The 25,000-nt window shown below is 44.7% G+C and overlaps 2 protein-coding genes across 3 annotated transcripts in view; both read right to left on the bottom strand.

Moving 5' to 3' along the window:
• bbox1 (butyrobetaine (gamma), 2-oxoglutarate dioxygenase (gamma-butyrobetaine hydroxylase) 1) overlaps positions 1-20,108 on the bottom strand; it is a 35,650-nt gene extending 15,542 nt beyond the window's left edge. The window contains exons 1-3 of one of the 2 annotated variants that reach the window (XM_063188775.1): positions 19,477-20,108; positions 14,782-15,345; positions 10,367-10,481 (exon numbers count right to left, since the gene is read on the bottom strand). In XM_063188775.1, coding sequence (XP_063044845.1) covers positions 10,367-10,481; positions 14,782-15,231 — 565 coding nt within the window. In that variant the 5' untranslated portion in view covers positions 15,232-15,345; positions 19,477-20,108. Of the gene's footprint in view, positions 1-10,366; positions 10,482-14,781; positions 15,346-18,748; positions 18,799-19,476 lie in introns of those variants that run through there. The other variant, XM_063188776.1, reaches the window with a different exon arrangement.
• Positions 20,109-21,000: 892 nt separating this feature from the next.
• fibinb (fin bud initiation factor b) lies at positions 21,001-23,128 on the bottom strand. The gene has a single exon (XM_063188897.1). The coding sequence runs from the start codon at positions 22,672-22,674 to the stop codon at positions 22,051-22,053; it is 624 nt and encodes a 207-aa protein (XP_063044967.1). The 5' UTR covers positions 22,675-23,128; the 3' UTR covers positions 21,001-22,050.
• Between the last annotated feature and the right edge of the window lie 1,872 nt (positions 23,129-25,000).

The following is a 25,000-nucleotide window of genomic DNA, read 5'->3' as shown; positions in this document are numbered from 1 at the left end:
CTCCTCTCCTCTATGTCTCTTTCTGCACTCTCTCTCCAATGTTGTCTCGTTAAGTCTCCCTCTGTCTCCTCTCCTTCCTCTATGTCTCTTTCTGCACCCTCTCTTAATGCTGTCTCGCTATGTCTGTCAATCTCGGTCTCTCTATCTCTCTCTCTCACTCTCAAGGGCCATCTCTTTCTCAATTTCTCCATGAGAAGCCCACCTCTATCTATCTATCTTCCATCTCGCTATCTTTCTCCATGGGAAGTTCCTCTTTCGCCACTTCTCTTTCCCTCTCTCAGCACCACGGAAAGGCACCCAGCACTCCTAATCTCCCACAGCTGTCATGTGCAAATTACAGCTGCTCCAATAATATAACACCAGGGCAGAGAGATGGGGATACTATAGCAGGGAGAGAGATGTGGATAAAACAGAGGAGAGAGAGAGAGAGAGAGAGAGAGAGAGAGAGAGAGAGAGGGAGATGTGAAACCATCCACAGACAAGAGGAAGGAAAAGAATCAAGAGAGAGCAAGAGAACGAGAGAATGAGATGAGGAGAGCAGACCTGACTGAGAAAGAAAGAGAAAGGAGGGAAGCAGGGAATAGTCATCAGGGGAGGAGAGGAGGAGAGGAGTAGGTGGCGAGGGGTGGGGGTGCAGGGGGTTTAGGGGTTGGGGATTTTTTTTTCACGAGAGAAGGAGAGGAGAGATTTACTGAGGGTCCAACTGAATGAGCACACTCATTCATCTGAACATCAACAGTAAGAGAGAGAGAGTGAGTAAGGAAGAAAAATAAAGGAGAACGAGGGACAGAGAGGAAGAAACAGTGAGAAAGTGACAGAAAATAGAAAGAATGGGAGAAAGGGAATGGAAGAAAAATAGAGTGACATAATCAAAGCAAATGGGAGAGAGAGAGAGATAGAGAGAGTGAGAAAGACAGAGAGCGAGGAGAGAGAGAAAGAACAAGAATTACAGGGAGTAAAGGGGAGAGAGAGAGAGAGACAGAGAGAGAGAGAGAGGCAGAGAGAGAGAAACAGAGCAAAGAAAGAAAGAAAGAGAGAGAAAGCGAGTGAGTGAGTGAGCGTCTGTGCGAGTGGGCCAGGAGCCCAGGGTGGGGAGGTTCAGACGGTGCGGTGCTGTGCTGTCCCAGGGTTGCAGTTGCTCCTTATTGCCGTGTAATACCTCGCATTCCCTTTCTCATCGAGCACAAATTTGCCGCTACGATGCGCATCCCCTGGAAATGGAATCGCTGCTGTGGCTGCTACAGCAATAACAGCCATTTTCTGGAGCAATTTCACTTCAGCCATGGCCCCTATTCTACCGCTGCTGCTGTTGCTGCTGCTGCTGAAATTAGTCTCAGTCTCAGTGTTTTTTCATCACTTTTCACAGTCTTGCAGCTGGTCTCAGGCAGAATAATTTGTCAGAGTGTGTGTGCGTGTGTGTGTGCGTGTGTGTGCATGCGCACGCGCGCGTGCGTGTGTGTGTAGCAAGGATTCGGAGTGAAGAGGCAAAGAGAGAGGAGAGGAGAGAAGACAGAGGGGGGGCGAGGGAGATAGAGGGGGGGAGAGGGAGAGAAAGAGGGGGAGAGGGAAAAAGAGTCTTTTCCTGTCTCCTCCCTGCCTGCCAAAGTCTGCCATGAGTCTGTCTGCCCTGGCCAGCTTTCCATACAAGGTGAGCGACCACACCTGAGGCTCCTCCCACACTCTGCCAGACAGAAATTACTGAAAAATTAAGTCCCACATGTAAAAAAAAAATGGGTCCACATAGATACAGACTTTCCCATTTTTCTTGGAATTTTATTTTTATACTTCACTTTTTTCTCTCTGCTGCGCCTGGAGCGAGTGCAGAGAGATTTTGATTGTGAGTGACTTCACAAGACAAGATAAGACGAATCATCACAGAAATTGTATTAGGGGAAAAAGACGACCCCGTGTGCCCAGTTTAACACCCGTTTCTCATTGATGGACATGTGGGTTTGATGGACTGATGTGCCAGACTCTATTCCTCATTGCCTATGTCATCATCAGCTACTTTTGGGGAATGATCTGGATGTCATGATGTGATACTGCATGGCCCCGTATCACTCTGTATCGCCATGGGCAACAGCCAAGTGTTGTAATCGGATGCAGATGTAGTTTGGCAAACACATCCCCCCATGAACAGCACAGCACGGACAAGCACAGCAAAGCATAGACCACTGGTTCCCAACATGAGGCCTGGGGACTCCTTGGGGTACGGGGTAAATAACGTTCCATGAAAAACATTGTTAAACATTAGTCACGAAACTCTTAGACTACGTTTATAACCTATTTCATCACCGTTTCTATGTTTTTAAGATATCTTAATGAGCTTGTTGAAAAGCTAAAATCAGTATAATACAAAATGGATCATGTTTTAAACAACACACCCCCTAGCCAAACAAATGTTCTATAATTAGAGCCAGGATTATGAGAAAGGGGGGCCTTGGGAAAAGTGCTTCATTAGGGGTCTCTGGCCCAGAGAGGTTTGAGAACCCATACGCTATACTAGTGGCTGGCCAGCTAAGGGAGGTCTGATCTGAATCCAGCTGTTTGTACAGATGATCCCTTACAACTGACTCCAAGTGGAGTATGCGCTCTTGCTCACTTCCCCAGTGTGTGTGTGTGCGTGCGTGCGTGCATGCGTGTGTGCGTGCGTGCCTACTTGTGTGTGTGTGTGCGTGCAGGCGTGCGAGTGTGTATGTCATTCCCTCACTCCCCCAGTGTGAGTGAGATAGTAGTACGTGTGCATGCCCCCACTCACTTACAAAGACCTCACTGTCTGAGACCCTTTTTTTCTAACCTTAGTCACCCCCCCATCCCCCACTCACACACTCACACATAAACACGCACACGCACGCACACACACACACACACACACACACACACACACACACACACACACACACACACACACACACACACACACACACACACACACACACACAGACACACACACACACACACACCTTTCCACAGCCTCCACCTACGTACATGTATCACAGGGCGGCCTAACATTTTTAACAGCATCTTGTAGGCTGGAAGGTTTAGATTGGGGGAGTTGAGAAGGGCCTCAGGTGGTGGTGGAGGCTGACTTTGTAGGAGCCAACCTCCAGCATTCTACAGCCTCCACCTACACGAATCACAGAGCAGCCTAACCTTTCTAACAGCATGGTGGAGGTTGGATGGGTTAGATGGAGGGTGGGTACTTGGGGGGGTTAGGTGGTTTGGGTTTCGAATACGGTTTGGAGGGGTTGGCTGACTACTTAAAGGACCCTTTTCTCTTGGCAAAGGCCTGCATTGGAGAGTGGATTGTTTTCCACATGAGGAGGAGGAGGAGGTAGAAGAGGAGGAGGTGGAGGAGGAGGAAGAGGAGGTGGAGGAGAGAGAGAGAGAGAGAGAGAGAGAGAGAGAGAGAGAGAGAGAGAGAGAGAGAGAGAGAGAGAGAGAGAGAGAGAGAGAGAGAGAGAGAGAAAGAGAGAGAGAGAGAGAGAGAGAGAGAGAGAGTTAGAGACGAGGAGGGAGCTCTTAACAGCAGATGACCTTAGCAGATGAGGAGAAAAATGCTACAGGGACACGGCCTGAGCCACCAGATGGTCAGTATCGAGAAATCGGATATCAGGAGGGAAGATCAAAGTGTTGACTGTTTGATTTAAAAGATAGAATAAAGCACTGATTAGATCCTGGAGTATAGGTCAGCCATTTCCAGAACACTTTCTTAGGGGTGCACCGATACCAATACTGGCCCCGATACTTGCTCATTATACTCATACTCGCATTTGTGAAACACTTGCCGATACCAGGCACCGATACCAGGCACCGATACCAGGCACCGATACCAGGCACCGATACCAGGCACCGATACCGCTATTGCATGAAACAAATCAACATCTCATCACGTTCCATTGACTTGAAAGCAGCATGGGAAAAATTAACATTTAAATCTACATGGTAATGGACAATGAAACAAATATCACAGGTGGAAAAAACAAGGCTGTGCGATTATTTTCATTGTACATTGTCGGGTTAAAGTATTGATAACGGTACTCGGTATTGGCAAATCCAGAAATGAATGTCCTCGTACTCGAATCGGTTTTCAAAAAAGGTGGTGTTGTGCATCCCCACACTTTATATAGAGCATTTATAAAACTGCCAAACCAATGACAAACCACTCAACTATTTGACCGAGCACCAAACAAGAAACCCGTGAAATGAGGGAATCGCCTCACAAGAGAACGAAATACAAGAGATTTGCTGTGTGTGTCTCCCAGAAAAGAGCCACTTGTCTCTCTTTAGGGGTAGGGAGGGAGAGAAACAGAAGGGAAAAAAAGATCCGATGGGACATTTCTGTGGCGTGGCGACAATGATGTAGTAAGTGAACAGGCAAGCAAAACAAAGACAACAGTCTATACACACAGGGGGAATGGAGGGAGCGATGGCCAGAGGGAGACGTCGTAAAAAGATGAAGCAAACCGCAGCGGACACTTAGCCAAAGCAAACGCAAATCTTCTCACCCTTAACCTAACTTAACCTGCCCCTGGCCCATCCAGGCAGAGAGGGAGGGAGGGAGAGAGGGCGGGAGGGAGAGAGGGGGGGAGAGAGGGAATGGGGTAAATGCAAGGGTTCAAAGCACACAGGATGTGGAAGGAAGGACCTCGTGTGACCGGAGGAAGGAGATGCAAAAGGGCATGGATGACGAGGCCCCTGGCCTGGGGTGGTTGACTTTGAGTCAGGAGCAGAGACGTCTCTCTGTGGGTCAGGGGAGCATGTTATTACACGGCGGCCAGGTGAGACCCTCGTTGTTTATTTGACGTTTTACGAGCCCCATTACCAGCCGTAACCTGTGGTCAAGAGTGATTGGATTTCCATTTAAGCCTTCCCTTTCGTGCTCCCCTGTGGCGTTTAAAATAGCGTATTTTAGATTAAAGAAAGCTGCAGCCTAGCAGCCCAGGACATGTGATTCTACTGCTCCTTTTACTTGATTTCTGCTTCCTTCCAATCTATAAACTGGAAACAGGTTCTTGTAACTAGCGGCGCTGTTCCGTCCTGTGATAGACACTGGCCCTTTATGACATCATGTTCTGGAATGGTGTCCTCTGATAAATATTCTTTCCCGTTTCTAATTGGGAACAAATAATACCCCAACTACAGCTGAGACGTTTGGCAAGCCCAGATGTTCATCTCAGTTCTTTTTCCCTGACTCACACACCATTGTTATGGCCCCGAACGGAAAACGATGCCTCGACATTGTGAACTCGCCCAAAATCTGAACTCGGGTAGAATGGCTCTGGCGACCTGCGGTGTGTTGCCTCGTGTTCACAGGTCGTGTGAGATGGAAACATTACTGGCATGCAAAGCAAATGGTTTTGCCAGACTGCGGCACACAGGCACGATATAGAGACAGCCTCTAGTGACAGGAACAAGAAATAGTTTCGTCCCTGATAAATTTACGGCTTGCCCGGACAACACCACGGGTCACGTCAATTAGAGGCGACCTGTTGATTCGTTGACATACGTTCTTGGTGTTCTTTTGGATGACACCCACGCAGTCTGAGACACAGAGATGGGCTAGCGGTGTGCGGTTATGAGGAAAGAAGCTAAATCCCCCGGCCTCCATCACCAACTCACACAACCCGTTCCTGCCTCACTCGTATTCCTCCTCCGATCTCTTTTCCATATGGTGGCGGAGACAGGAAGTGGAGAGAGAGAGAGTTTCCACACAAAACTATGTCCTGCAGGACAGCCCTGCACGTGGAGGCCTTGTTTTTCCTCCGTCTGTCTCTCTCCGCCGTCTGATTTATGGCCTATAAACCAACGTATTATCACTTCAGCAGAGCGGCCGGAGGAGGCGGAACTGACTTCATGCGCACCTTGACAATACTTAATAAGTTTAATTTGGCACTTAAACGTCTAATAGCGTTTTTGTTATGTCACTCCATCACTACTTTTAGACGCTCAATATAGCTGTCAAACACAACAGTATGAGGTAATGACAAAAAAAGTTTTAAGAAAAAGACCCAAAAAAAGACCCTCCATGTGTCCGCTTTAAAAAAATCTCGAATCTCTTTGTCGTCACGTCAACACAGATACTTGTGGTTAGCACGCTTTGATTAAGAACGGTCTCCAAAAAACCAACCAGCCATAAATAAACATTTGTGTGTGCGCCAAATGAGAGCGCTTAGGCTGATTTATAAGGCACGCGAGGCAAACCCCCCTCATCTGTTTCCCTGCGAATGGCTTCCACAAACAGGAAGACATTTATGAACACTTCGAGCACAGCAAGCATACACTGCCACAGCACGACTGACTGGGAGCTCTGGAAGTGTACACTGTAACAAATAGCTGTTTATTTACGGCAATTCTGCAACAGCATTCTACTGTTTTTCGAAAAAACAGACAACTACTGTGAAAATATTACTTTGAGTCACATATTGAGCATAAACAGTAAGTACTGCACAATAGCAGTATTCGCCGTTGTGGAAAAAACTAGAGATGCACCGGATCCTGATTTTTAGGATCCTGCCGGATACCAGATCCACTGAATAAGATCCTGCCGGATCCGGAACCGGATACCGGATCCTACAAAAGGGTTGAAACATATAGTCTACTCGCACACGTGGGCCCTTTTTATTACGTTGGCGCAAACTATTGCCACACTGCCTGCAATAGCCGCTTCCAAAGGGATTTCACTCCATGCAGTGATTGGGGTTGTGAAAGACTGAAAAGCCTAGGCTAGACATGCACCAGACCCTGATTTTTAGGTAACATGCCGGATACCGGATCCACTGCTTAAGATCCTGCCGGACCCGGACCCTGTGAAAAACTCTATTATCCTGACGGATCCGGAACCGGAACCGGATCCGGTGCATCTCTAGAAAATAACAAGTTATTTTAGGCAGCACCATTGAAACCCATTCATCCTCCACTTGTCCGTGATCACCATCAAACTTCAATACCACCTGAAGAACTGAAGTCATTCTGACTGGTTAAAGATTATCTGATACTATCAAGCATGATAGCATTGATAGTGATGAAAGTGTGAATGGCTGAAACATTTTAAGAACTTGTAACACTCTTGCAACAAGCAGCCCCATCTAAACCAATCTGCTAATCAGTGCCTGGCCTCATCTGAGTAGGGCTGTTATGCCATTATTCAATTACGGGCGTCACCTGCCAAGGGCCTGATGACTCTGGTCACATGGTACTCTTGCACCTGTATATAAATCTGGACTATCAACACTTCAGTTGCTTGCCTGCCTGCTGGCTGGCCTGCATGGCACAGCATAGCACTTGTTTGCCTACAAGCTTGCCTACAAGCTTGCTTACATGCTTGCACACTTTCCTCTTTGTGAAAGCTTGCTGTATGTGGCATCATTTGTGGCATTGTTGCATATAATGTGCCTGCTGCAAATTAGGCATTGCTTTGAGAGCTAGCTTGTAGTGCTGCTTGTTTGCTGTGCTACTTGGTGTAAAATATTTTTTAAAGACTGACCAATGCTATATTCATCATTGGCTCATCAAGAGATACAGTAAAAAGCCCACCTTGCACACTATCATTGTAACATAGCACTGCGTACTCTGAAATTTTATTCATTTCCACACTTTCAAAGGACTACCGCAAACCATTTTCTCAATACAGCATAGCGCCATAGTATCATGCTCAAGGCACTCCAGTCATGGTGAACGATGGGAGGGTGGGGTGGTAACATGGCCAGGGTACCACAGTTATGGAGAATGATGGGTGGGGTGGGAAGTTGCCATGGCCATATTCATGAATACAACTATGACCCAGTATTTGCCTGTCATCACACAGTACAATTCAACTTTTTAACTGAAATGTACTGTTATTTTTCTGTAGAGTACTGTTATTTAACAGTTCAATTGCTGCTGAAAAAATGTTATATACTGTGATACATTAAACAGCAATGAGCTGTATTTGATTTTTGGTGTGAAATAACAGTAGAATTACAGGTAAATATAATTGCCAGTAACTGCCGTTATTTTGCAGGGAAATTTTCTTAGAGTGTAGGAATGCGATCGTGGTGGAATGGTGGTGGCGACCGTGACCCCCTCTGAGGCGTAGCGAGGTGCACCGAGGGGGAACGCAGCGTACCCCTGTCACACCCCTCGTGCGCACCCCTGTCGCACCCCTCCAGCACCACCACTGCAGTTCAGAGTTGTATAAAGTAAAAATGGAAGTACTCTTAAAGATGTAATTACAGCACTAGTAGTATCATATTACAAAGTTGAAACCATGTAGTAACTACCGCTGTTATTACATTTGTAAGAGTACTTCTACCTTCTTTGCACAACTCAACAACAAGTCCCCCTGGCCTGTCACAACACACAGGTCTCCTGACACTCAAAATAGGTTCCCTGGACCTCTTTCTTTCTTTCTTTCTTTCTTTCTTTATTTCTTTATTTCTTTCTTACTTTCTTGCTTTCTTTCTTTCCCTTGTCCTTTCTTTTCTTCTTCTTCTTCTTCTTCTTCTTCTTCTTCTTCTTCTTTTTCTTCTTCTTCTTCTTCTTCTTCTTCTTCTTCTTCTTCTTCTTCTTCTTCTTCTTCTTCTTCTTCTTCTTCTTCTTCTCCTTCCTCAGCGTCAAAGTAAGGAGAAGGAATTTCGGCGTGTCCCTCAGGAGGAGCTAATTAAACCCAGAGAGGGAGGGAGGGAGGGAAGGAGGGATGGAGCGAGGGAGGGAGGGAAGGAGAGAGGGATGGAGGGAGGGAGGGAAGGAGCCAGGAATGGAGGGAGGGAGCGATTGAGGAAGCGAGGGATGGAGGGATGGATGGACGCATGTACACATGCAGGCGCGTGGAAGGCACAGCAGGCACATGCAGCACATTTTGGGCTAGACAGTCCTCGTCAAAGGGGGAGAAGGGAGCACTCCTGCTGTTCCTTAGGGCTGCTGAGCTGGCAGCGGTTGGCAACGGAAACCCCTGGAAGTGGTGGAGGTGATGGGGGGATGCAGAGCAGAGAGCTAGACGTGGTGGAGCTGATGGGGGGATGTAGTGGAGAGCTGGAAGTGGAGGGAAATGGAGGTGATGGGGGGATGTAGTGGAGAGCTGGAAGTGGAGGGAAATGGAGGTGATGGGGGGGATGTAGAGTGGAGAGCTGGAAAAGGTGGAGGTGGGTGGAGGGATGCAGAGCGGAGAGCTGGAAGTGGAGGAGATGGAGGTGATGGGGGGATGTAGAGTGGAGAGCTGAAAGTGGAGGAGATGGAGGTGATGGGGGGATGTAGAGTGGAGAGCTGAAAGTGGAGGAGATGGAGGTGATGGGGGGATGTAGAGTGGAGAGCTGAAAGTGGAGGAGATGGAGGTGGGTGGAGGGATGCAGAGTAGAGAGCTGGGTGAGGGGGGGTGTCACTGTTGTGCTGAGGAGTGGTGGTAGACAAGAGCGGGGAGAAGAAGGTGGGGGAGTTGTTGTGAGGTGAAGGTTTTGGTGGTGGAGTAGAATGGGAAGAGGAGAGCGGGAGGTGGCTGTGGGGAGCTGAGGAGAGGAGGCGTGCCGGGAAGTAGAGGCGGTAGGGGTGGGGGCAAAGCAAAGCAATGGGGAGGCAAGGGGAGCAGGGGGAGGCCTATAGGAGAAAAGGCCTGATGTGAGGAAAGTGGAGAGGTTTGTTTCAGTGCCAGTGAAGAGGTGGATCCTTGGAACAAGCAGGAGGGAGAACCTTCTCTCACCTGTCTGTCTGAGAGGACACACAGCACTCGTAACACTGTAAGAGCAGCCACCCTAACTCCACTCACACCACCAGACATCATGCGCTGAAAAGGTACAGTGCTATACAAGAAAAAGGAATCCATCACCTACAGAGTGCCTGATAGCAATCTTCTCCTCAGCAAAGAGGAAGGATGTGTGTGTGGAGGTCCTTTGGATCCTTCTGGACCTGTGTGCAGGCCCTCAGAGGTAACACTGATCCCTCCCAGGCATAATACAGCCCCCAAAAACCGCATGTTGTGGAACTAGGGGGGCTCCACACAGATGTAAACTATGTGTGGTTACAACACTACCTGACTCTTATTAGACCCAGGAAAATACTGCATCGATATAAAAAGACTACATACCGCTACATGATTGTGTTAGGACACGTTCCCTGTTGCTTTGTAAGTTACCAGAATGGCAATGACCAAGCCGTAATGTGTTACATTAGTCTCTGTATACCATCATATTAGTATAGTACTATTGTGGTAGTAAAATTTTTTCAACAAATAGTAAATTAAGGTGGTTCACTAGTAGAATGGTGTGTGTTATGAAGCTACATGGCAAGATCCATTTATTGCTAAAATATTATTATTGTTGTTGTGTTTATTTCTGTCGTTGTTGTTGTTGGTGGTGGTGTTGTTGTTATGCAATAGCAGGAGAACAGGACTCACCATTGAGGAAGAGCTCCTCTTGCCTGGCTTGCCTGGCCTCTGGAGAGAAGCAGCGTTTCTTCAGCCACTCTGGATCAAACTCACTGCTGTGCTGGTCAGGCCATGTGATGGACACCTGTGCGGAACAGGACACAATAAGTTCATACTTCATATTATGTCTATAAAGATTCTCATTCATCCATGATCATGTTGTCTAAAGGACTTATCGTTGCTGTCCTGCATAATCCTTGACTCTCCACTTTCCAGGTTTTTTTTTACTTATTAGTTCATAAATCACTATTAATCACTTATTAGTTTATCAATCACATTTTCCAAATAAATAAACATTTCAACATTACATTTGGTTATAAATGATTTTTTAAAAATATACAGTTGAGGACGATATTATTAGCCCCCCTCCTGAAATTAGACATATCTCTTCATTGATCATTGAGAATAATTATTATTAATAAATGTGTGTTATTCTGGAAACAAATACACCATGGAGATAGTATCCAATAAGTTAAATTTGGACTTTTCCATTTTCACAATGAGTTTAAACAAAAAACTGTAAAAATGGCAAGGACAAAATTATTAGCCCCCTTATCATTAATAGTCAATACAGTGCCATTTATGAACAAAAAATGACCCCAGGCACTTTGATTAGTTGTTAACTATGTGGGCACATGTCCTACCAGGGATTTTGGCCCATTTATTTCATTGCAAATAGTTAAGCTGGTCCAAATGGCATGGATGTTGAGGATGGACATTCATTTTCAGCACTCTTCAAATACTATCTAAAGGATTGAGGTCTGAACCACTCCGTGACCATGGTTTTAGTATCCTTGAAGAACATTTGAACTATTTTGGATGCAAGTTTTGGGTTATTATTTTATTGAAAGATCCAGTGAAGATCTTAGCTCCCTCTATGATCATATTTTTGCAAGGTCACTTTCCACATTCTATCATAATTTTCAGTTTTTATGGTGCCGTACACCCAAACAAGGTTTCCTGTGGCTGAGGCTGCCACAGAATGATGCATCCACCACCATGTTTAATTGTGGAAACCATCTTATAACGATTCAAGGCCTATCCCTTTCTTCACCTGACAGAAGCAGAATTCATGCATCAAAGCAGGTGCAATTGAATATCATCAGATGAAAGCAGAGATGTTCAAAACTCATTTTTGTCTTTCAAATGTTCACAGGCATAGCCCAATAACACTCTGATATGCACTGCCTTTAGTAAAGGGGTTCTTCTGTGATGATGGCCCCAATGCCCAATATGATGACAAGCCCTAACAACTGTCTTTCTTGGTGGGGGAAAAAACTCCAGGTGAGGCCAGGTCAATAACATTCATCTAGGCAGGTGTGCAATGCTTCTTTGGTCTAATGAGGCCAAGCAGTTTCCAGAGTTACACACAGTGGTGGGGCATCAAGTTTAGTCTGTTATTCAGCCTCAGACACAGGGGGTCTGGGTCTGAATCTGGATTGCTGTGTCTTCCAACAACATTGTAACCCAAAGCATACATTTAGATTAGTTCAGAGGTTCTTCAAGGACACTAAAACCATGATATTGGAATCACCCGCTCATAGTCCAGTCCTCAATCCCACTGAGAGTCTGTGGTTAATGTCTATGCTCAGCATCCATGCGATTTGGACCAGCTAGAATACTTTGCAGTGAAGCAATGGGCCAAAATCTCTAGTGGGGCATGTGCCAACCTAGGTAGCAACTTATCAGAGCCTGTTGTCAGTTTTGGTTCATAAATGGCGCCATATTGACTATTAATGATCAGGGGGCTAATGATTTTGTCCTTGTCATTTTTGCCCTTTTTTGTTTAAACTCATCGTAACAATAGAAAAATCCAAATTCAACTCATTGAACATTATCTCCATCAGTGTATTTGTTTCCAGAATAACAGAAACGGTCAATAATGGCCATTCTTACTGAGAAATCAAGAGAAATGTCTAATTTCAGGAGGGGGGCTAATAATATCGTCCTCAACTGTATATATTTTAGGGGCTTTTTTATGCCTTTATTGACAGGATAGTATAAGATGCTGACAGGAAGTGAGTGGGAGAAAGAGATGGGGGAGGACTTGGAAATGACCCCGTCCAGACTCAAACCAGGGTCCCCATGGGCATGAAAGCCCAAATGTGCATTGCACCATAGCACCCCCGGTTATTACAGAATACACTCATGGAGACTGACCAGTAGTGCTGATTTATATTCTGTGATAAATAACCCCTCCAGTGCACCCCTGTCGCACACCTCCGTGTGCTGCACCCCTGCTGCAATTATAATGAATAAAGAACGATTTTACAACAAAAAAAAACAAAATAACTAAAAACTAGTGGAGATACAAGGTTTCTGCTGGACAGCGAAATTATGTTGTATGACAGTTTTCATCCCTCAAGGAAGCGTGGCTCAATGAAGCTCCTCAAACGCCAAGCTTTTCAAACGTCACACTCCTCAAACGTCAAGCTCCAATAAAGTAGTCCAGTTGCTTAACTCGACTCATTTGTACAGGGCATATAACAGTGGTCTTGACTTTAAAAGCAGCACATAATATGTCACCAGCAGCTTCTGTGGTCTTCACGAAATGGTCTCCATTGCAAAAACTTTGTCTTTATTGTAATCTCTTTTTATACCTTACCTTTGTGTGTCTGTGTGTCTGTGTGCGTGTGTCTGTGTGTGTGTGTGTGTGTGTGTGTGTGTGTGTGTGTGTGTGTGTGTGTGTGTGTGTGTGTGTGTGTGTGTGTGTGTGTGTGTGTGTGTGTGTGTGTGTGTGTGTGTGTGTGTGTGTGTGTGTGTGTCTGTGTGTGTCTGTGTGTGTGTGTGCTTGCATGCTGTCTTCCTCATTGCATTGTTATTCAAGTTAGTCAAGTCAAGTCAGCTTTTATTGTCAGTTTCCTCATACAGTATGCACAGGTCCTACAAGGAAATTGAAATTACAGCTCTCTCTCTATATATATACCATGCCAGGAGCCTCAGTATATATAAAATACATCACTACAGCTGAGCACATATACTACATGCTTAACGTAAATCAGGAATGACTGCTTTCACAGACTGTGCTTCTGTTGAGGTAACAGGTATTAGCACTACATACTCTTCACACCATATCTGGATGCTGCTGTTGTGAAGCCTTTGATCCGAAACTGAAACAATTTGAAACAGATTGCAGGAACCAAAGAGAGCCAGGTTGCTCCCTCTTAAATTACTAAAACATGTCCAAGCGCATGGACTTAAGGTCTTTTTTAAGTAATTAGCATACTATTTGTATGATGCCTGTGTTCATAATCCTTTATAAACAAAGTGATAAACACTTGTATCTGCATTAGTACAGGCTATATCATACTTTGTAACATTATGTAATAACTATCTTTTCACACATTCTACCACATTAAGTGACAGTGCATTTTACATCGGAAAGCTTCAGCAGCATATGAGTCCCCAGCTCCATGAGTATGTGAAACAGTTATGAATACTACATGTAACTTCAACCATTATTTGAATCTCATACAGACATTATACACTTCATGAATAAAGCTATAGTCTAGTGAATAAGTTTCATACAAAATATAAGCTTAAAGGTGCACTGTGTAAGATTATGACCAGAATAGGTATTGCAACTATGCTTCTCATTGAAATTGTTCTGCCTATTGCCAAATTTGAACTTTCCATGAATATTTACTAAGTAATAAACCAGTATTTACTAGAATGACCAAAGTACAAGTAAGTTTTGCAGCTAAAAATGTAAACATGGCTGACCATGGAGTATATTCCACTTATCATGTATGAAAAGTGCAATTTTCCCAGTCATATTGAACACATAGAATTTTATGGTGGTGGTAAGTATTTGTTAAAAAGGTAACATTTGTGAATGGGCAGCATGGATTCTGGAAATGAACTACTTAAAAAATTACACAGTGCACTTTCAGAAACTGTTGCAGAGATTCACAGTTTGACAGAACAAATCTGGATCAAGTCATGATTCCTAAAGCATGTGCAGCAGACAGACGTCATGTCCTTTCTAATCCAAGTACCTTGTTAGACTGCTGTGCTATTTATTCCTATTTATTCACAAACTGCAAATATTTATTCGATGCTCTATTTGAACTATGGTGTTAGTTACACAAGCGTTGACCTAGGTTTTTGGCTTCAGTGGATTTTACTGTTGTGTACACTGGTACTGTACATAGACCAAGTCTAATACAACTGTATCTTCTGTATAGAACAGTACAGATGCTGTCTGTGAGCTGTCAAAGCCGGTCTACAATTTCGTTATATAATTTGTAGTCCATTTCTAAACATATAGACTTGTTGTTGTCTGTGAGCGGCACACTATCAACACACCAGTGTCCAATTTACATTAGACCATAGATCATTTATATTAAAATATTGTAAAATTCAAAATATAACACAGAACTTACCTTGTTATTGTCTGTGAGCTGCACGCTGTCGATGCCAGTGTGGACGTCCAGGTCTGCGAGCAGCAGGCTCCTGGCCTGGGCTGACTGCAGGGTGCAGTGCGGGCACTGGCAGTTGTCCCTTAGCCAAGTGAAGGGGTACAGGCTGCAGGTGCCGTCCTCCCACTCCACCTGGAGCAGCCGCTCCCGCTCCAGGGTGCGCGCGTGCCTCACCCCCACTGGAGTGGCCCCAACCCCGGGTAGGGACGCGGCGGCGGCCAGCGTCTGGTGACCCCTGGAGGACAAAATGGCGGTGGGGGTGGCGGTGGTGGCGGAGGGGGGTAGGATGACGGCGGCTGCAGGAGGGACTGCTGCTGGGACTCTGCTGCTGTGTTTCCCATGATGCCTCACCACCTGCCGAGCCGCCCGGGAGACTCCAGAGCTGGAGACACAGCGAGCGAGCCGAGACAACATCCTTCATACACACACACACACTGGTGCAGGCAGACAGGCACGCACACACACACACAGAGACAGACGCAGATGCAGCTGCCACTTGGACTGGTGTCGGGCTCACGGGAGTCTGGTCTGTCAAAGGAAGAGGCAATAAATAAGGACACGGTGGTTATGCAACGCTTCACACACATGCGCGCGCGCACACACACACACACACGCGTGCGCGCACACACACACATGGAGAAAGACAACAGTAGCCTGGTTATCTATTCACACACTTCAGGCCATAACTCAAGATAAGTGTCTTCGTGTCAACACTTTAGATGACATCATATTAGAATGCAGCTGATGGTACTTTTTTGCAACATGTGGAAAGTGCATTCTGTGGTGTCATATTAGAAGATACCAAACATTACATTTACCAAACATTAGTCATTTATCATCAATCATTTCTTTATGTTTATTTTTTTTGCAACAGCAGCTAGCGATGGCTTTAAAATCCTTATTTTCAAATTAGCTCCTGGTCTTTTAGCTCTGCAAAGACTTAGAGTGTAGTGTTGTGTCCAAATTCTGCATAGGAATTCAACACTATTTAGTGGAAAGTAAGTCATAACTTCTCAACTTAACAGCTTAAGAGACAAATAGTTCATTCAAAATCAACTGGTAAAAGCTGTGTCATTATGCATTAAGACATTATGAAAAGTTCATTTCACATGATGTGCTCACCCATAAAACTATGCCATCAAACTCAAACCTAAGGAAATGGAAATATCACCAACCCCCCAAAAAGTCCCCAACACTTCAGTAGGAATGCAAGAATGACTAAATAAATTTAACTCGAGCCTTTTCCCGTCATAAAACTTGCTTCGGTACATGCAAATGAGTTCCAGCGAAGAGATTGCATAAGTTGATATTGCAGTTGATAGACTAATAGGCATGGCGTGACACCTCAGTGTAGTCAACACCTGGGCACCTGTGTCAACACGGCCAAGGACTTTAGAGCCACAACACCAGGAAAGCAGCATGTGTACCTGTACCCTGCACTCTGCCTGCCACACACCCAAACTTAATGTAAAGGACCACTTCAGCCAATTCCAATATGCTGTTGTATCTCTCACGCTACCCTTGACTTGTCAGTACCCGTGATGCTGCATTTTTCGGCCCAGGACTTTCCGAGATCTGACCTATTCTAATGGGGGCAGATTTTGTTTACATTAAAAACTTTCTAAACATAGGCCCACTCCAAATATTTTCCCAAACGGTATCGCTGTTTGCTAGTTGTCTGCTGATGTTGCATAACCTTTTGGATGTTTTTGGGAATACATAAAGATGTTTTTTTTTTAATGTAAACAAATACCTGCCCCCATTACAATGACCAGGATCTCGGAAAAGGCTGAAAAAAAAACCCTCAGGTACTACTGACAAGTCCAAGGTAGTGTGAGCCAGTGGTGTAGTCTACTTTTTTGGGTATACTCCGTATACCCGCGTTCTACGTAGACTACACCACTGGTGTGAGCATTGCAACTGAATGTTGAAATTGGCTTAAGTTATCCTTTAAAGATGTCCTCTCAACGTCATTTCATTAATATTGCTGTGTTCCCCATTGTTATTGAATGTGTTACGCGTTGGTCCTGTTTTAAAATACGTTCTGGTTGCTTTGTTTCAAGCCGTTTTTGCAAGCTAGCAAGGTGGCTTGTGGAGAAACGAGAGGGTTTTCCGGGTTTCTCGTCTATTTCCGTCTCTGATTGGCTCCTTCCCTCCTGTTCTGCAGAGAGATCATCTAAAGTTAGAGTCATCACTTCCCCGGGTGGTACTGCACTATAGGGGCGCCAACGGAGGCGTGCAGGCTCCATTCAAGGCTGTGCTCTTTCGACAGCGACCCCTAGGCGAACTGCAAGCATGGACCGAGCAGAGTGAGACGGCTGTATGTATGAGGCTTTGTGCTCTGTGTGCATCTGAGAGTAGCAACCAACTGATAGCTAAGCTAAGCTAGGTTTCGGGCCACCAGGCAAGTTCAAGTTCAAGTACTTTTATTTGTCACATACATGGTAATTGTAGTGAAATGATGATGATGATGATGATGCGATGCTGGTTTTGAAAACAAGCAGAAAAAAATTACTCAACATGTTTTTAGAAAAATGGGTCGACATAAACCTTTGTGGGCAACGCCTTCTTTCGATGTGACGCAACACAGAAAGGCTTTCATGATTCGCTCGTTTCTCTGCATTGTTTATGTTAATTGGGAAACACCGGGAAATGCATCCAGGCGAGGTGACGCAACGCTATGAGAGCCTTGCATGTGAGTTTAACTTGGGGTGACCGTCCGATTTCCAAAAGGAGTGAGTAAAACTGTGTTTTATCGGACATTGGCCTTTAAAGGTGCACTGTGTAACATTTTTTAGCAGTTTCCTTTCCAGACGTCATGCTGCCCCTTATGTTACATTTTTCATGAATACCTACCACCCACACCATCAAATTCGAAGCATTCATTTTGCCTGGGAAAATTGCACTTTTCGTTCATTTTTAGGTGGAAAATGTATTGTACTTTGGTCATGCTAGTATACTGTATTAGTATATTATTTAATGAATATTTGTGAAAACATCAAATTCGGCAATAGGCAGCACAGTTGCAATACTCTGGCCAACATCCTACACAGTCCACCTGTACCCGCCCTTCTCTTTCTCTCTCTCTCTCTCTCTCTCTCTCTCTCTCTCTCTCTCTCTCTCTCTCTCTCACTCACACACACACACACACACACACACACACACACACACACACGAAGACGCCAACTTCAGCTCAACATGGGGGGGGGGGGGTCAAAGTTGTAGAATGATGTAGGCCTAATGACTGAAGTGTGTGCATAGGCAGATAGAAGACAACAATATTTTCATTATGCCACCTGTCTGTGGCATCACTTCAGCAGAGGGGCTCTTTACTTGCAGGCTTACTTTGCAAAAGCTTACTGCATGTGCATTCTGCTTCAGTATACACAGTAAGTGGACCATACTGAAGCTTCAAGCAACTAGGATGGATACACAAGACAGTAAAAGGAGAATGATACATTGATGAAGATAGAGGGACTGAGCGAGGCCTGACAGTCTTGCACTTCATTTAGTCTTTTAACTGCTTTGCCAACACTGGCCAACACTTTGCCAACACTGGCAGCATTCATTCCATCAAATAGGCCACACACCTGTAACTGGGCCTACATTGTACTATTGTTAGACTGCACACTTTCACCAGCAACCACCAATAGATCCAATTACATGAACTACAATGAATAAGATTAAAAACAAGTGGGCAAATAAAATAAACGAATAACCTAAACCTAACCTAAAGACTTTCTCTGATGAAGACAGATGTTGGAACGTTCTGTAATTAATGAAATGGATCGAGGGTTCATCTGCTTTGCTTTGCTGATTATTCTGGAACATGCAATCACACATAACCCAGGGCTACAATAAAACACAGAAGCTCCGAAACTATTGGTGAAAGTAACATTTCCTGCCTCCTGTAACGTCTCTCGAGACACACCTTTGACCCCGCGCAGTGTCCAACTCCCAGCTGCCGCAACACCAGACTCCGCGTGGACATTGTGACGTAAATACAACACACTAGGAGTGCATTCGTAAACTGGGTAAAGGGTCACCACGGCTCCTGTCAACCGGGTCTGGATGCTTGTGCAACAGATAGCAAATGAGGTCCTGAGAAATGGGTCGCCATGTCCCTATTACGCGTAGCTAGGTTTCCAAGTTGACATTTCCAAAGTTTCTGTTTCCCCCGAAATTTACAGAAGATTGGTATTGACACTTACACAGTGAGGTAAGCCTACGAACATAGGCTACCCTACATTCACCTTTCATTAGATACAATGTTTACACCTCCCGGCAACATTGTAGCATGAACACACAAAGCCAATGGCATTCTAGTTCTAAAGCTAGCGCCTAGCACCGCTGCTTCCGTAAACCAGAGTGATAGATGTTTGGCAAATATCACCGCAGCAATTCGCGGGTTACACATTTTGTGCATACTTTAACTGTTGACTTGGTGTTTGCTAAACCGAAACAAGCAATATTTCCTCTCACACAAGAACACATCTCATAAACATCATTGACGTAGCGTTTGCAATCGGCAGCTCACCAGCAAGGATGAGCCTGATGTTTGTAAACAGATGTTTACATCACCGTTATTAACACGTTACAAACCATCTGTCCTGTTAGACGCCTTGCGTCAAAAGTGATAAGCACAAATGCGGACTTTACCTTGCTCCTAGTTCGCGTCCTCGACCAGTTTGAATGAGATATGTTACAACGCGAAGGCGTGAGAATCGTGTTGCAGTGTTGCCCCAATGCTGGAAGTAGGGGAAAGGTTACCAGACGGTGTAGCTGAGCTATGATTAGTTGCTCTATACTGCTACATTGTAGCCCGACTGGGCTAGACTCACCCAATGCCTGATAGAGGGTCATGCTGTGATGTTTGTGGTATCAACATAGTAGCATTAAATGTGATTTTTAAAAAGTGGGTTGGACACAGTAGGCTATGTGTTTCTTTTTTTTAATTCTCTGCATTGCCACCATAGTCAGGCCAAGCCATAGCCAGACTTCCATAGTTCCATAGTCTCACCTGTCATTGCATAGAGCTAAATCACAGATTTGTATCGTTTGAAGGAACACTAAAATCCTAGCCTGCCTTTCATCGCCAGGTGAATAACTCCAACTCAAATAAGTGGACACTATAAGGGCTTATGGAATGAAGGCTTAAAAAAAAGAACATTTAGCCTACTGTAGACAGTCAGACATGCCTGGGGCTGCCTCATCGTTTGTGTGAGAGCAATTAGGCCTACACTGAATGTTCCCCATGCAAATCATGACAGATGTTTGGTCAGCACCAGACTGTGGGCAGGATGGAAGTCGTAAAAAATGCCACAATCTAGAATAGTATTTTGTTGAAGTCTGTTGAAGTAAATTAAAGATTTACTGAAATATTCGAAACCTTATTCAGTTCAATTTACTGTATTGCCTGAGACAAGCAGCACTGGCTGTTGGGTATGCTGTGCACACAGCTCCTTGGCCCTATTTGAGTGACATATACTACAGTGCTTGTACAAATTGTTTAGGCCTATAAAATCATAAAAATCACAAGGCATATCCCTCACTAAAGACATTTTTTGCACAAGCTACATGGCACACAGCTTCATGTCGCAACCTCATTTTTGTTACCGGCTGCCACGAGTGTGGCAGTTTTATAATCGTTCCTGAACAGCTTAAGAGCAATTCACAGCAAATATACCAGAATGGTAGTATGAGTCAGCAGGGACACATTAATGTCAAGCCACAATTAGATCACCTCTTTTGTAGGACTTAAAGCGTAGGCGTATACCTTTAGAGTTAGAGAGGCTAGCCCAGCACCTGCATACGCACTCATTGGCATAGATATACTGGCAAAAGCCATGGGATAGAAGAGTAAGAATTAAGCCCATTACACACTTGAATAAAGCAGATTTTCGAGACAGTGGGATTCTTTGTACACAAGCAACCCCCACCCACCTTCCCCCAAACAACCATCACTGTAAGTGCACATGTGCGTGCACTGCACACACACACGCACATGCACACGCGCGCGCGCGCGCACACACACACACACACACACACACACACACACACACACACACACACACACACACACACACACACACACAGACACACACACACACACATTTGCTTGCACAAATCTGACATTTGTTTTCTGACAGACATGATAAACACAATGGTACAAGGACACAGAGATACGCGCTTAAGCTTGAAGATTTTATTATATTAAAACAACTAACTCTCAGATGAAGACACACCTTGAGTGTTTGAAGTTCAATAATCCTGCCCGCAGTCATCTTTGGTTTTTGGGATTAAACACCCCCAGTCATTATGATGCCTCATAATCTCAAAACATTGCCATCACAAGAATATATACTTAGCTATGATGATGCACAATTTCACATCAAGAATATTTGTTTTCACTCAACATAAAAATATAGACACTCACAGTATTACATTTCAATAACCACATAATGACATATCCTGTCCCACACAAAGATATTCAGGACCTTATTGCTGGATTAAAATTAGAGATTGTTTACAACCTCGACTCATTATCATAATTAACATCATAATATTATTATTAATAAAATAATACAAAACATCACATTATTAAATAAAGGTACTTTATTTTGACACTGATGTACAGTTCTTATTAACTGTGTGTGCTTACACTGCTCAAGCGCAGAATAAAAAATGGGCAGAGCTGCAAAAAAGTTCCTGTTTTTCCTGCAATAAACATTCAAGGCATGTGCTCCTACATTCTATGCACTTTCCCCACATGTTGTGATATGAATGCAGTTATTCTGCACCAATAAACTGACCCCATACGATTTTTACAATCAACTGAGATCATTGTTGCCTTTCTATCACAAAAATGCAGAATTTAATCTATATGCCTGACAATATCACTCCCCCTGTGGACCACGAGGTACCCATAGGACCCAGCCATTGTTTCAGCACATAATGTGCGCCTCTTGTTCTCCAAAATGACTCAGGTGGTCAAGTCACTCAAAACACATTTAACCCTTCTCTCTCTCTCTTCTTGAGTACTCTCAAAAAGGAGGACTTTCTCAACCTCGTTACATTTATTTAATTAAATGTATGGCATAAAATTAAATAATGTTAAAATGAATGAATATCAACAGCTTTATAAAGGTAAGGAGAATGCGCCCTCGTCGGGGTGTTCCCCCTCCTTAAAAATGCAAACAAAGCCTGAGGATATAGCCACATATTCAGTCTGACTCAGACTTTCATGTACTCATTTTTCAGCCGGCTTAGTCTGGTCCCGTGGCTCCTGATGATGAGCGACAGGAGCTCGTGTTTGTCTTTCAGCCCCAGTGAAATGTCCAGAGTCTCCTTCAACACGTCTCTGGTGTGAACGATCATATTGAGGAAGTCGTCACCGATGCGGTGGTCTTCCCTCAGCTCGGTCTCTTGGCTCTGTTTGAATTTCACCTCCAACTCCAGCAGAGATTTCTCGGAGTTGCTGAATGCCTCGCTGATCTGCGTGGTCTCTCTCCTCAAGTATTTTCCGTAGCTGTCCTCCCCGTCCAGGTCGTACGAGATGCTCTTCCCAATCCCCTCCAGAACCCTGGCCGCGTCCTCGATGTGGCGCTTTATGATAGTGAAATCGTCACGGATGACAGAGTCCTGGTCTTCGTCCAGGCTGCATTTTCTCTCGTCTGTCATTTTAAAAAGCATTTGACATTTCTCCGGGTCGTCGTTTTCCTCATAGTTGCCGTCCGGTACGAAGTAATGATGGAAAGTGCCGTTGGACATCTCCGGGTACAACGGTCCCAAAAATATTGCGCTACAAAGGCGCAGAGTGAGTAACCACAGAGTTAGTATAAGGTGAGGAGCAGCCATCGTTTCTCACACAACATAAACTCCAATATTTGGAAAAGTTGTGAAAAGATTCCGTTTAGACTGGTGAAGTGATGATCTCTCCGGTCGGAATCCACGCACCGCTATTTGTTATCGCATTTCTCCAAAATGTGAAGACAGGTAGTTTATCTTAGCGCGGCTCACTCAGGACTTGAATCCCAGCAATATCACAGGCTATCAAACCAAACTTTCCTCTGGTAATCTCCGCTGTCCTTTTGAGTTGCTGTAGAATTAAGACCCCTGGGCCACGCACTTGTCAAAGATGTCCTGCTGCGTTATTTTGCCAACAAAGATATCCTGCGTCGACAACGGATGATTTGATGTGAAAGCTCTCAGCCCGTGTCCTTGGTTGCTTTCAACATCTGCAGTGCTCATGCACCGCTCTACGTTTAGCCTAATGATACCCTCTCCCCGACTCTCAAATTACATCCCCGTCACTCCCTCACTCCCTCACTTAAAAGGCAGCATGCACTCTGGCAGTCTGACTATTTGAGGCAGGGCTGTGTTATTAAAGTAGCAGGGCCTATTAGGAGTATTTGGGGTGGCCTTGGGCACTCCTGGGATTTGTGTGCTATATGTTGTGCACATGGGTTATTATAGTAAACTTTATTGCTGTTGTTTAAGACCTCTCCAAGCTTTAGGTTTAGGTGTCTTGGCAATCTCCTATGGCATGTTTTTTTGTTTTGTTTCTTAACGACCAATGACACCTGCTCAAGATCCTGAAAGTTATTCATATAGGCTAAATGTAGTCTTTAATTTATTGTTTTTATGCTTAGATGGCTATTTTGATGCACCACACCTCAGTGTGAATAGTCCGTATTTTACTGTATGCCTTTGTTGTTGGCCTCGGATTTTCCAACACTAACACAGTCCCCCATATCTCAGCTACTGTGGTATGTCCTACAGGCGATCACACAGACAGCTGTGATGAGTGATGACGCCAGGTTGCGGCCTCGCTGGGACAGGATCCGTGACAGTGAGAATGAACAGCAGTCCGTCTGCTGTGACACCACAATGTTCCTCTCAGTGTCTCTGGCATGCCTGCACTGCACTTCACTGGGGACCCTGGGCCCCAAAGCAAACGCTGTCAGGGCTGCCGTGTGGAAAAGGTGCAAACGTGCACGTGTGGAGACAGACTTGACAGGAGTATTCTTTTTCTTTGTTTTTGGTGTCAAATCTCATATGATTCAAGATCATGGTCTGTTTTGTATAAACAATCCCCTGTAGTAAAAAAGACCCTTCAAAGATGTTCCACTGAACTGTTTAGATTGTAGAGATTTCGCTGGAAGCGTATGGAACAACTTGTTGCATAACGTTCCTTTAATTTAGTGTCAGGATGAGAGTGTTTTTGTGAAGGGAGTGTGTGATGTCGATGAGTGGTTGCATCCCACTGCGCATTACATGTGCATATATCAGTCAGCCTACACACTTGGCCTGCCCTGCTGTATGGTAAAAGTTACGTAACTCTTTTCGGAAAAAGATCTCTTTTTTTCTTTTACATGGAGGCATCAGGGAAGACCAATAACCGCGAAATTATCCAGATGTCTAAAAGGCAGAATAATATACATCACATGTGCAGACCGCTGCACATTCTGTAGTCTCAGCTTCCTGTGTAAGACCGTCGCTATGTGGCAATAAAATAGGAGTCACGTGAGGGAGAGCTCTCCCTACATTTAGAGCTGTGAGTTTAGGTAAGGGAACAAAATGTAGGCCTATATGTGTAGCATATTTACAACTAAAGTAAAAGTATAAAATTACATAAAATACTGAAATCATATGAAAATCAATTTTACCTTCGGTCTGAGCTGCAATGACAACATCAAATGAAAATGCCAACATAACGAGACAACCATTCAACAGGGTCCAAAGACATTGACAAGGGAGCATCACTCCATCCAGAGCACAGTTGTCATGGTTACGTTAACTGTAATATTGACTTAATATTTGTGCAGTTTTATTCATTTTCTGTTCTCCGTTTCATTCTCTTGGCGAGTGACAAGGCTATCGCTTATAAGCACCCTTTTGAACCCCCAATGACTCTCCATGACTGCCAGTTCCTTTAAGGTCCAGACTTTAATGATGGGTTGGTGCTTCACTCGTCCCCGCCAAACACATAATGTTCAATGATGCCTTGGATAACCTTTTTCCACACCACTCCCGCCAACACAAAAGAACGCATTTGCGCACTGACGCGGACGCACACGCACACACACACACACACACACACACACACACACACACACACACACACACACACACACACACACACACACACCACACACACAGGGGTGTAGCAGCAAATTTCCGG

The sequence above is a fragment of the Engraulis encrasicolus genome, chromosome 22 (genome assembly GCF_034702125.1).
Source record: "Engraulis encrasicolus isolate BLACKSEA-1 chromosome 22, IST_EnEncr_1.0, whole genome shotgun sequence".
In the NCBI taxonomy this organism is placed as follows: domain Eukaryota; kingdom Metazoa; phylum Chordata; class Actinopteri; order Clupeiformes; family Engraulidae; genus Engraulis; species Engraulis encrasicolus.
This window is presented reverse-complemented; position numbering and strand designations above follow the sequence as displayed.